Source organism: Nannobrachium achirus, assembly GCF_963921795.1.
Source record: "Nannobrachium achirus genome assembly, chromosome: 5".
NCBI classification, from domain to species: Eukaryota; Metazoa; Chordata; class Actinopteri; order Myctophiformes; family Myctophidae; genus Nannobrachium; species Nannobrachium achirus.
Genome location: NC_137814.1, coordinates 19,852,709 through 19,866,317, shown reverse-complemented (window position 1 = coordinate 19,866,317; position 13,609 = coordinate 19,852,709). Strand labels below are relative to the sequence as shown.

The 13,609-nt window shown below is 43.5% G+C and overlaps 1 protein-coding gene across 1 annotated transcript; it reads right to left on the bottom strand.

The window, feature by feature from the left end:
- Window positions 1–743: 743 nt before the first annotated feature.
- LOC308285602 (kidney mitochondrial carrier protein 1-like) lies at window positions 744–13,390 on the bottom strand. Its single transcript, XM_080726397.1, has 9 exons — window positions 13,218–13,390; window positions 12,186–12,333; window positions 11,295–11,389; window positions 10,809–10,894; window positions 7,388–7,483; window positions 5,681–5,805; window positions 3,787–3,910; window positions 2,707–2,787; window positions 744–1,333 (listed from the first exon to the last, which is right to left on the bottom strand). Exons 1-9 carry the CDS (start codon window positions 13,279–13,281, stop codon window positions 1,292–1,294), a joined length of 861 nt encoding a protein of 286 aa, XP_080582523.1. The 5' UTR covers window positions 13,282–13,390; the 3' UTR covers window positions 744–1,291.
- Window positions 13,391–13,609: the final 219 nt, after the last annotated feature.

Sequence of the window (13,609 nt, the reverse complement as noted above, 5' to 3'; positions counted from 1 at the left end):
TAGCTAAAGTATAAAATCCCCACTTCCCCCCCACTTGTGACGCACCTGGGTGTAACAATAAAGCTCAGGGTACCTTCAACCAATAAGGTATAAAACACACAAAAACAGGGCTCTAGTGTGCTGAAAAGGCCTCTTTATATCATCCCACTTAGTATCAACCCTAGAGGTATAGCTACTGCTCCATCAGTAAAAGATCTCTTCATACGTACGGCTAGCTGGGATTGGACGTGTCTGGACCAAGCATTAAATTGTTGTTATGCAATACGTGTGGGTGTGTCCATCATGTATTTATTAATAGTGACAGTGGGCTCTCTGATATGCAAGAGGAGCCCCGGTGGTGCCTGGTGAGATCATCAAGGTTAATTTTAGTGCCTGCACTTGCTGTACTTGCACATTGTGGCACATGGGGCACACCCGTGAATCTCAAAAGGCTAGGGGTTCGTAAGCCTATCCGCTCTAGTCTGGACCTTACATAGCTGCTCTTAATGCTTGCATAACCGCGATTAGAGTGCACCGTGTACAGTATATTCCCCTGATTCAAGGTTAACACTTTGCTGAGGTTGCTGACGGATAGCGAATGTGTTCAACTTAAACACTCATTTTGGAATATACTGTAGAAAAAGCATTTCAGGGGGTTTGCAACCCAAAATGTGCACACGCACGCACGCACTCAAGCCTTTTGACTTTTAAAGAAAGTGAACGTGATCACAGGGCGATTGTCAGCTGAGCTGCACAATACAAACATTTCTAACAGACTTTGTTTTTGCACCTCGGGGCATACAGACCAGCCATATTGCAAAGGCACTCGACAGCGGCAGAACAGCAACTGTCTTTCTTTAACAAACCATGTGCTGACTGTGTTGAGGAGATACATTAGGTGGTTGATCAATTGCACTGTTGCTGTGTTGTTTCACCTATGTCTCTCCTGTTTACCATCCAGTTAAACAGGAGTTTGTGGGGCGGGGGGGGAGGAGTTATAGTTTATTAAACAAAATAAATATTAATCAAAGACTTAAAAACTAATGTCTGGTCGGGCCTGAAACGTGCATGCAAGTGTGTGTCGAAACGACGCACACACTTGCCATAATGCAACATGAGAAATATGGGATATTGGTTGATCCACGACAACCCGCTCCCATACGCGCACACAGATCCCCCTCCCACAAATCCAGTGCTTCAGTTCAGTCACCTGGCCATTCCTTATTTGGTCTTTATCCTGCCCTTCTGCGAGGGGCACATCTCCTGTTCATTCCCTTCTTTTCCTCTCCGCTCCGTTGTCTCGTCCCACCTCTCAAACGTCGATCTTCTTCAGCTGTTCGTAGGTGAGGAAGAACTGGAGGTAAGCGGGGTGAAGGAAGACATAACTAAAAAGAAACCAGCCAAGAGGAAACCATGTGAAGCAGGGACGTGCAGAGAATGTTAGAAAGGCAGGGGCTGAAATTTCGAAAAGGGCCTATTGGTGAAAACATCGAAAATAGCCGACCTCCAAGCTCACAACGCGTCGCAAAGAAACAAGCCTATATGCATATCAATAGATCTGTATAGTAGGTGTTAAGCGACGTGCGCGGGACGTCTCTAGATAAGCGACCCCCCAAACATTGAATCACCAATGCACCACTGGCCTTCAGGTATGGCATGGAAAGAGGGCATTTGCATTTTTTTCACCGTAGCAAAAAAACAGCATTCATGGGTCGGGAGAGGGCACTTTTTTACAAACGGATAAAGGGCACGTTTGCACGTGCCTGATGTGCAGTGGGGATTTCCCATCAACGAGATGTATTTCACTTCTCATTTCGGCTCACTTCACTTCAGAGAGCTACTGTAGGTCTTTTTTTTTCTTCTTTCTTATCGCTTCCTGTTAGCTAACCTCACACTACTCTACTCTAATCCAACAACCCAGTAATCTTATTATGTCAGTCAAGAGGGATTCTCAGGACTTATAGAACCCCCTGCCCTTCTCTCTCTCTCTCTCTCTGCCCTTCACCTACAATCTGAAAAAAGGACCTCTACCTTTCTGGTACAGGCCCCATTCACACTTAATCGCTATTATCATTTAAAAAACACTCACGATAATCGTATTGTGGAGATACAAAATTATAGATATGAATTGTCCGCCTTCATGCACTGGGATCAATTAAACTTTTGCCGAGCTGTATATCCGGTACCCTTTATAATTGGTAAAACGGACCTGTAAATAACGTACTTGATACGTGTCTTTTTCCCCCCACTTGCTACCAAATCTCTTTGCCAAAAAATAGCTGATCTACAAGCTCACAACGTGTCACAACGCGATGTGTTGTGAGCTTGTAGATCTGCCATTTTTTGGCAAATGTTTCGCCCCAGGATAATGCTTGTTGGGGATATTTTGATTATCGCGATAATATCGCACAGTAAATCGCAAACATGAAATCTTCACAATTTTATCGTCCCATCCCTACCTCTGGATAGATGTTTTATCACTACTCTGCGGTCACCCTCTACCTCCTCTATCCAGGGCCTACTCATCTTGCTGTAGGGTACCGGGGCCAGCAGGCTTTGAGCGCATAAACCGGTTATATAACAGAATTATTAGCCTGTGTTAACCTTTCTCAATTCAAGCATGGCTTGGAATGCGCAAAGCCCTTAGTATGCCATTACCAAATAATGACAATTAACTGGTCGAGGACGGCACATAAACAAAAACTTTGAGTCAGCTGGAAAGGATACAATGATGTTCCACGGTCCTAGGCGGAGCCAGTTGGGGAAGAAGCCCTTGTAGAGGGCCATGAAACCCTCCGACCGCCACGTCTAGATGGTAAAAATCAAATGCATGTTAATTAAAACCAGGAGGACCACATCATCACACAGATTATGCCACGTTTAAGCTGTGGCTGGAAGGTTTGTGGAGCTTGTAAGCTGCAGCTACAGTACACAAGTAAAGAGGCCTCATGGAGCAGCAGTTATTAATATGCTAAACGTTTGGTGTGACAAATATACAACAGGATCAACAAAGGTTGATGTGCAAAATGGATATTCTTGTCAGTGCAAAACTGACAAGAATATCAATTTTGTACGGATATTTCTGTCAAGAAGTGACTCAGAAGGGGCTTGAATCGATGGAAATGCAAAATAATAGTAATACTGTTGATCAGCACTCCTCCCATTTCATTTCATATCCATTACCTGATGACTGTCACTTTATGATCTTTTGTGCTGAGATGTTATTAAGACCCTCTTAAGCCCAACGCAACACTCTACTGCTAGTTATCGGGTCCTCTGTCTGTGTCTGTATGTGTGCAAGTGTAACCTCAGAAGGCAGCAGGGGGAGGAGAGTAGAGTTTGATATTTAAGAGACCAGGGTTTGAATCAATGTGTTTGTTGTGAACTGTTGCGACAAAAGAAGGCTAGAAACACAACCACCCTAAGGACGACTACAAACCATGGATTGACATCTAGACCTACTGCACATACAGTATGAAACAATGCATTTTGAGGAAAATAATAATGCTATTTGTACCCTGTATATATATATATATAAAATGTCACAATGCGACATAGCTCTGTTTACACAATGCTGTACCTCCTCCAGCTGTATATATGTTCCCCATTTTCAACTGTTTTTATTGTATTTGTGATACTTGCTTTGGCAATGTAAACGTATGTTTTCTCATGCCAATAAATCTCCTTTGAATTGAAAAATTGAAGTGAGTGTGTGTGTGTGTGTGTGTGTGTGTGTGTGTGTGTGTGTGTGTGTGTGTGTGTGTGTGTGTGTGTGTGAGAGTGTGTGTGTGTGTGTGTGTGTTTAACCTGTAGTAGACAGTCCAATGTTCCCGCATAGAGAGCTGCTCCCCTCTGGTTCATCATGCGGGTCCGTACCACATCTACTGGGTTGGAAGCCAGGGCTCCTGCCAGACCACACGTAAAGCTGGACCTGAAGGGCAGAGACCACAAGACACAAACTGAGCTCAAGTGGAGAGTTAACCCAACTTACTTTGGCCCACTACCGACGCAGGTCCTGAATGCCAGGGTTGTGTAACCGTTACAGCGCGGGCAAACGAGCGCAGGCGACGGCAGCTCAAATTGGATTAAGAGGGTTATTTAATAATGGGTTCGAAATAAAGAATTGAGTAAACTCTAAAATCCTGTTGGAGATCACGCCGTGCCACCAGGCCTTAAACAAAACAACTTGATACGGAATGGTAGTAGGAAGATCAATCATGGTGGCGAGTTGGGATATTCTCAAAGAAAGTGGAAACAAGGCTTAATAGCAAATAATTCTGCATCAATGAACGCTCTTCGCTGGTGTTATCGACACAATATTTCAGTTGGTCAAGAAAAACAACAGCTACCATGCCATCAAATCATCTCCAATTAATGTGTCAACAAACCACATTGTGCAACGGAGCAGTATTAACCTCTTCACTTTTGATAGCTTTCTCCATTATATGTTTAATTTAGTACTGTTCCTCTTAAAGTCCTAACTAAATACAACAAACTGGAAAGTCCAATACCAAAGATTTTCTTCTCTAGCAATGGGGATTTGGTGGGTGAATTACTAAAGTCCAAGTGAGTATTGTATTCTGCTCAGATGCCAATTAATTACAGTGTTATCTTTAGAAATTCAGTCGCAAACACAATTACTCAGAAGGAAGCTAGTGCTTCCATCTTCTGAAATGAGTTCTCTGAAATGACTAGGCTAGGCTCCAGTATTGTCAGTGTAAAAGCAGCCTACGCAAACTCAAGATGAACACCTTGCTTAGAGCAAAAGAATAAATAAACCTATCTAGTCAGACATTTATACAAGTACCAGGTACAGTATGTAATTTGTCCTCCAAAGCCATACCCCTTCAACCTGCCTTGCAGTGTCTAATCATGCCCTGCCCACACAGGGAATTCACAGCCAGTGTCACAAGAAAGAGTGAGATTTGTACTTGGAGGTCACAGACTACAGTAGCTATGTAGTTGGGAGTTAAATTGGACTGTGGTTGTGGAGGGGAGTTTGAGGAGAAAGCTGGATGCTATCCTGATGACCCCTCTCATCCCCTCTATGATGTGCTAGTGGGGTTGAAGAGCCCACCCAGCCACAGACTCGACGTTCCCCAGTAGACAAACCACAAAGCTACTTCGTCGGTCCTTTGTGCCACAGCACAGTCTCCACAGCCTAGCCTGTGACCCCCATATTATATTATGTTCTATTGTGTTATTTGATTACAGACTCCTGCACTCAACACATTTGCACATGGACTTCTGGGATGTACACTACAGAACCATGACAGATACCTGTTAAGCATGCATAACTGTAAAACGTTTCATTGTTGATAGACTGAATACTCATTACATTCACTGTTGATCGATAGTAAATATGTTTTCCAGTTGAAGGGCAAATTACACTGTCTCATACCCATTGTTAATAGTCTGACTCTACCGGTATGTATATCCAGGGGATGGTCGTGTATTCCTGCATAGCCACTGGTGATAGATTTTACATTATACACTTACTGTATATAGAATAATCAGGATGTTAACTCAGTCAGACCAAGTGCAGATATCTAGGGTCCGCCTCGAAATCGACATATTTTATTCTTATGTCTCTAATCTTACCTGTACCTCTCCTGTACTCCTGCTCTTGCTAAGACACATTACACTTTCCCCGCAGGGATCAATCTCATCTCATCTTAGAGAACTTGACGACGCCACTCACACAAAGTGCGTGTAGACGGTGTCCCCCATGTGACCGGACATGATCAGGTGCTTCTTGGTGAGGTCATAGACCGGTAGCTCCACGCCGACCACGATGGCCGCCCGCTGCGCCGTCAGAGAGACACCCTGACAGACAGACGGAGAGAGACACAGGGAGTTGACATTTCGAGCACAAATAGAACAGTATTTGTGGTCAATCGTTTGTGGTAATATTGTGTGTATATACGGTACACATGGAATAAAGCAGCAAATCAAGTCTCATGACTGAAATTGTAACGATGTTTAGGTATTTATCATTATAAACCTATGGTGCCGCTGTTCTACAAACAGCCAACCAGTTGAAGAAATCACAGATTGAGGTTTTGATCTTTGCCTTTGAAATTTCTGAGACCATTCATGTTCATGGAAGATGCTGCTAAACATGTAGAATACATGTTTAGAAACATGTAGAATATATGTTTAGAAGTGTTACTTTACTCTTACTCTTTCATCTTAAAATAACGAATAGCAGATGTGCGCCAGTGTCATATAAATAGAGAGAGTTATGACACCTACGTTGACTACCATTGTAAGCGTGGAAAGCGGACGTGAGGTCACTATTTAGCGTACTGGAGTCTGGTGATATTCCTGCTGCTCTTCAGCCTCGTCCAACTGAACTCCATTGTAACCAAGGCATTTTCACTCAGAATCAGAATCATCAGAATCAATCTTTATTGTCACATCACATTACAAGTAAGTGGGTGAAATTCTTGATTGTGTAGGCTCCACAATGCAGTTAAAAAAATAAATAAATACAAAGTTCTCATAGCGAGAGGGGGTAGTAAAGTGCATAAATGACAATCAGCATGTTAATGCAATAATACAGTGTATTTTTAAAATATATGTATATATATATATATATATATATACAGTATAAATGTGTCCTTTACAACACAGTTCTGTGCAGTGTCACCAGACCTAGGTCTTGTTCAACAGTCTCATCACTGTTGGATAGAAACTGTTCAAGAGTCTGGTTGTGCTACTTCCGATACTCCTGTACCGTTTTCCTGGGCGTGGATGCGGGAGAGCATCAAACAGGCTGTGGCTGGGGTGGTGAACATCCTTAATGATGCTCTCTGCCTTCGCCACACAGCGTCTCTCATATATCCCCTGACTCGCTGGTAAGTAGACTAAATCACGTCTTTTCCCCCTTTTAATGCATTCACGGGCTTCTCCAAGTTAATTTAAGTAAATTTTAAAGTCAATAAAGTCAAATTTCTAATATTAAACATTAACTAGAGCCGATTACGTGAAATAATAATGTTGCCTACCTTGGAGAGGCCCGTGAATGTGTTAAAAGGGTGAAGAGACATGATTTTGTCTACTTACCAGCGAGTGAAATACAATGGAGGTGGACAGGGCTTAAGAGTTCCAATGTATGAATGAATGAAGTCAATGAACCATTGTAAAGCGCTTTGAGCACTTGGAAAAGCGCTATAAAAATGCAATTCATTATTATTATTCATTAAGAGCAGCAGAGGCTTGTTAAACCAGGCTCCAGCGACGCCACTTCCTGTCTACGGCGAGATCAAAGCGTGACGCCACTCTCCATACACTGCTCTGATGTGCGCAACATGCTTTCAGAGAAGACATGCAGGCTTATATGGAATCCAAATGACTGAAATCAGTGGTAGCGACTGAGAACTTTAATTCACTGGTACACACGTACCTTCCATAGTCCCCTGGTTCCCTCCTGCTGGTAGATGTTAATGAAGTTGCCCATCATACTGCCCTGTATCACACTCCCCTGTGCCTGCATGCGGATCTGGGAGGGACAGATGGGAGATTATTTGCATGTGCCCACAACGAGAGATAACCGGTTTGAGAGTAAATTATTCAACCAGACAACAGGAGAACACATACACAGTTTGAGTGGAATTAGTGGCATAGTGTTGGTCAAAGGCTAAATGTCAAAAAGGTAAACCCTTTCAGACCAAGCAGACCAAAAACCCTAGTTCTGTGGATTTTCAATTGAGTAGAATGCCCCCTGCACACACATATACACACAAACTTATGTTCTGGGAATTCTACACCCTATACTAGAATTGTATTTAAACTTGGTAGTGGATGCCGTGTGCAACCCAGCCAGAGGAGAATCCCTGGCTCCGAAAGCCAGAGGCAAAGCGCATGACTGCTTGGCAGGAACTCACAGTGGCCAAAACACAATGTTCCAAACTTGCAGTTGCTGTCTGTTAACCCTCAATGCACAGGATCATATTCCTATGGCCACATACATTTCCAGGACACATTGTTAAATCCCCTAGTCTAGAAATAGTCCACAAGTGGTAAGCAGATAGCACCAGCACTTAGGCCTGTCAATTTTATTTTAGATAATCGTGATTATTTAGCAGAATAGTCATAATTGTTTCCACGTAGAAAGATTTTCATACCCTTTCAGGACATAAATAGCTGGAATGGCAAGTCTACAAGCTTACATGTCCGCTATTTTCAAGTTAAACATTATTAAATAGTTCAGTAGTACTTTGTACATTTAAGTCATTTGTCATATCCTAAAAGGCAAACAGAATTTCTCCCAAAAACACAATGAAATCGCTGATCAGCATTTATTTGTGGTCAACTTAACTTGTGTAATCGTGACAGCCCTACCAACACTGCCCAAAACCACATCCTCATAGTAACAGTCGCTAACATCAGCAGTCAGAAGCCCGTTTACACAGCACAGACATTAACTTTTTGAGGCACTTGTCCTCTGCTGTCCGGATATACATTTTACATTTTTCTCCCTTTCTTTTGACAAATAAATAAGACCCCCCTTGGCCCCCTCCACAGTCTGCACACAGCACAAAGCTGCTAGGAGCGTCACAGAAAAAGTGAAACCAAAAGTAATTTGTGTTACATTCCACGTACTGTAGGTTTGTCTGGGTTTTGTGTTTCCTTCCCCCTGTATTTCCTTCCCTCTGTCATTCCAACATACAAGCACATTTTAATGAACTTGCCCATAAAGATTTCTTAGTTGTCCCGGGGACAAGCCTTAATGTCATGCCCTGGCATGTGAATGTTGTCCCAACATTCCGCCTTGCTGTTCTGTGGAAAAAAAGAAAAGTACAGACACGGAACAGGGAGTCTTGTTGTGCCAGCTTCAAGCCAGCAGCGCTGGTAGTCACAGAGCCAAATCTGTGTGGGACAAGCTGGCAGGGTGGGACAGGGGTGTGACGGTGACCCCTGAGGTCTTGAGTTATTTTTCTACCTGGACCCACTCCCTGCTTTTCTTTTTTTTTTTTTTTTTTTTTTTTACGTATTTGTGATCGCTCTACACAGCTTCAACACATCTATTTTCACTACCTGACCCAACACGCTTTCATTAAAGACTGACAGTATTTTCTATGGAAAAACACAAAGCTCTTATTTCAGGTCAGGACCTGGACCAATCAGTGACGTCTCGATTGGGGCCAGATCAAGTCAAACCATGACTAATCAGATCTGGCCTTGAATATCACCTGATTTCAACCAACATAAAACCTGCCCAAGACAATGGACATCCTGGATTAATCAGAGAGGGTCCGATCGACTGGTCAGATATGTCCCAGAATATAACCTTACTTACAATTAACATTACAAACAATAACAATACTCCATAAATCCATATGACGTCCTGGTAATGACGTCAATATCATCCCCATATGGGTGATTTGGCCTGGTTCTGAACGTCACCGGAGTCACCGGAGGACGTTATCATAACGTCATCATGATTTGGCTTGTAGGGTTATGTCACGGCAAGCCTCGGATTCCGGAACAGCGGCTGACGACTCTACCTTTCACCGCTATTGAAGGAGCTCTGTATAAACGCAACTAGAGATTCACCTGGAAGGAAGCAAGCATCCCCCCACCTACCATCCCCCCACCTACCACCGCTAATGCAGTTCCAGGTGACATATAGTGATTTGGTGTTTGTTCATTGCAGGACATTTGGCGGATCAACGCTTCAGATTGCACTCTGTCTGAAGAGGACTTGTGTTCTGTTGTGTTGTGCTTTTGCTTGGCAGCGACTACAACATTCCAGCAACACATGAAAGAAATTACACTATGCTGGTTAACCTACTCTGTGGCATTCTGCTTGTGGTCTTGCACAATTTCAGACTCAACAACAACAATGGGGATATGGTAGTATAGAGCAGTGTTTCCCAACTTTTTTTCTGCCAGGGCACACTTTTCATAGCCAAAAGATCCCAGGGCACACCTAGATACATAAGGTGTGTTTGGCTATTTTCAGAATGTTGGCTGTCCCTCCGTCAGTTTGTCTGTCTGTCCGCCACGTCACACTTTTGGCCCTACTCTTATCTCCAGAACCGTTGGCCCTATCGATGCCAAACTTTGCACACACACTCCTTGGATGGCAACTCACAACCCTGATTTCTCACATGGCCCTCTTCTAGCGCCACCATGAGGCCGATTTTTGTAAAACACATTTTTGGACACTGCTCCTACAGTTTTTGGCCTAAAATCACGCAAAGCTGTACACAATATCTCTAAAGTCATGTCATCAACATGGATCTGTCCCATTTCCCATATTCCCTCCTGATTGGCTACGATTGTCTTCTAAAGTTTGTGTATGCAACTTAACGGTCGCTTATCTCCCGATTAGGGAGTCTTACAGGTATTGTTGATTACTTTTGATGCAGTAATGGTCTTTTCCCTTTTCTTTCTTGAGGTATTAAAAAGGGTTTAAAAGTCCTTAAATTGTGACTTCACAGTCAAATTTCAAAGGGAACACCAAAGGTCCACGGCACACTCTATACTATAAAGGGTATGCGCATGACATCAGCATCATACACAGAAGTCATGCGGGAACGGCTACCGAGTGGCAAGAAACTACTTTCTGGCCATGACAGCCCATACACCCAAACAGGCCATGACAGCCCATACACCCAAACAGAAAAGTCCTATCTGATTGCATTTAACAACGTTAAACTCACTGTGCCATTCGCTTTATGCATGCGCATACCCTCTAGTCTATAGTCTCTTGTTGTCTGTGCGTGTGTGTGTGTGTGTGTGTGTGTGTGTGTGTGTGTGTGTGTGTGTGTGTGTGTGTGTGTGTGTGTGTGTGTGTGTGTGTGTGTGTGGTGAACTACCTTCAGCACATCTGTGGGATTGGCTATAGTGGAGGAGATGACTCCAGACAGAACACCGCATGCCACATTAGTCACCATTGTCTCGTCTGAGAGGAGAGACAGGGGAGGGGAGGGAGAGGGGGCACAGTATGAATATTCCAGCTTTACAGACATATATTCTGACCTTTACTATCTAGATAGCTTTGTTTTTATATACACAAAGATGTGACAATAAACTGAAGTTGAAATTGAAAACAAGACAGGCAGGCAGGCAGGCACAGGCATGTACCGCCTTATTAAAATGACGACTGACCTGACAGTGAAGAAAATAGGTCAGATTCCTAAATAGGTCACATATTATGTTTGCTCTCCTTTTATGACCTTTAGTTGACTTTAGGGTAAGAATGTGTGAGGCCCTTGGGTGCTACATTTAGCAGAGTACCTTACTTTATTTATGCTAAAGTTAGCAAGCGTGCACGTGTGTGTCTCTCTCTCACTCTCTCTCACCTTCAGGCCTGTCAACTAATAGTCGCTTGAAGCTCTGGTATGTGCCGATCTTTATGGTCCCATATGATGCCTGCCTCAACATGGCAGGAGCAATGCTGTAAAAGAAATAGATAGAAAACATTACAGATACTGTACATACAAACGGGAGGGGGGGGGGCATATAGGAAGACAGAGGGGGGTACAGAGAGACAGAGTGGGGTGACAGACAGATAGATGGGGGGATGGCAAACAGACAGAAAGGAAGACAGAGGGGGGTACAGACAGACAGACAGACAGACAGACAGAGGGAGGGAGGGAGGTATAGACAGACAGGCAGACAGACATGAAGATATCGTCTAATCGCAATATTTTGTCACAATAGTTTGCATGTTGACAAATGTTCATATATTTTCAAACATTTTCCAAAATAGTGGAAATAGCAAATCTGCAAGCTCACAACGCGTCGCAGTGCGACGCGTTGTGAGCTTGTAGATCGGCTATTTCCACTATAAATGTTCTTTTTAAAGTATGAAGTTGTCAAATATGTCAGTCATTTGTAGGCCTATATATTTTAGGTTATGTGTCATATCTGTCATGGGCAACTTCAAAGACTAAAAGCCAAACAGCAATGTAATTGTCAACGACAGAAACACAATTAAATTGTTAATCGCAATTATTATATAATATTATTGCAATTAATGATTTGAGTGACAATTAATCGTCATGTAAAATGTCATAATCGTGACAGGCTGACAGCCCTAAGAGGGGGCACAGACAAACAGAGGGGAGTACAGACAGTGAAGACAGGCAGAGGGAGGTATAGACGGACAGACAGACAGAGGGTACAGGGCAGGCAGGCAGAGAGACCCCCTCAACCTCACAACCTCACATGGGTGAAACAGCGACCCTCACCCAGAGTACAGGGCTCGCATCCCCTCCTCGCTGCAGATCCTCCTCATGGCGTGCAGCATGCCTCTGTAGCGGATCTCTCTGTATTTACTGTCGCCGACCTGGCCTTGAACTTGGAGCCGCGTCTTGGTCAGATCGATTGGGAAGGTTCCTGCAAAACAGAACAAAAAGGTATCCATATCCATTGATTGATTGAAGAGTTTATTAACAGTTTGCAATAGAAAAAAGTACAGTTTCATGACAGCACAAATCACTGGTACAAGGTCAACTAAAAGGAGATCCTAGTAAGCTTTACAGCTTATTTACACAGGAACCACTTTATGTATCTCATATAACATTAAAAGACAGACGGATAGAACATAGTACTTTACATAGGATAACATCAATTACAAAAGCAGAAAAGAAAAATAATAAAAAGAACAGAGATGGGCTTAGTCATTTTACAAGTCACGGGTAGCAGCCGCCTGAAGGTGACTTTTCAGACCAATTTTGAAGGAGGCTAGGAATTTGCTCTCCTTTAAGGCCTGCGTTAAGTTCCACATGTTGGTAGTAGGTCTATAGCTGGAGTCTGGAGAACGAATTAGAGCCTTGTTTAGTGTTAAATCTACGTTGAACATGATTAGTGGAGCTGCCTCTTGTTTTGTGATCGTGGACCACCATTCTACATTTTAGATCACTGGTTCCCAAACACATGGGTCGGGGCTCGGGACCATTTAGATTCTAAATGATATAGACCAAAGCTAAATCTAAGTGGATTAACTGATCATAGGCCCAGGGCCATACACTAACAACGTTACGCGCTCACTGTACCACCATACCCCGCTATATATCCTCATTCATACATACAACATCGCAGTGGTGGAAAAAGTAGGCTACTCAAATGTTTTACCTTATAGTCAAAGTATCAATGGTGCAATACAGAAATACTCTGTTACAGGCAGAAGTCCGGAATTCAAAATGTAATTGAGTAAAAGAACATCTTCTTAGTTACTTTACACCTCTGTCTGCGGCATCGACACACTCACGCACACTCACCACACTCGGCAGTAACGGAGGCCAGTCCGCCGAAGACAAACGGTTTCCAGTTCCCGTTCGACATTTTCTCTCTCGCCTGCTGCTGTTCTGTTAGTGAGATTATTTGCAGCAATCGCGGGTGAACAGACAACGGTGCTGTTGTTATTATTACTACTGCTACAATACGCTGCAAACGATTCCGCCTCGTTCCATAGACTACCGGCGTTTTAGTAATGGTTCCTTCCTCCTTCCAGCGAATCCAGTCCTCCTCTTTACGTGCAATGCATGCATGCCATGCATCCTCCAACGTTCTGTGAGTGTGGAGACTGACCACACCCCCACCCCCGCTGGCTCCTCCCACATTCCGGTTGCCTAGCAACAGCCGTGCTCCTCCTTTGATGGCAGACTACAGA

Bases quoted from the DNA above. Each gene is read 5' to 3' on its own strand.
- LOC308285602 (XM_080726397.1), bottom strand. From the start codon at position 13,281: ATGTCGAACGGGAACTGGAAACCGTTTGTCTTCGGCGGACTGGCCTCC. The intron at 10,895-11,294 runs GTGAGAGAGAGT...CTCTCCTCTCAG, and splicing joins ATTAGTTGACAGGCCTGAAG to ACGAGACAATGGTGACTAAT. The intron at 7,484-10,808 runs GTAGTTCACCAC...TGTCCCTCCCAG, and splicing joins ATCCCACAGATGTGCTGAAG to ATCCGCATGCAGGCACAGGG.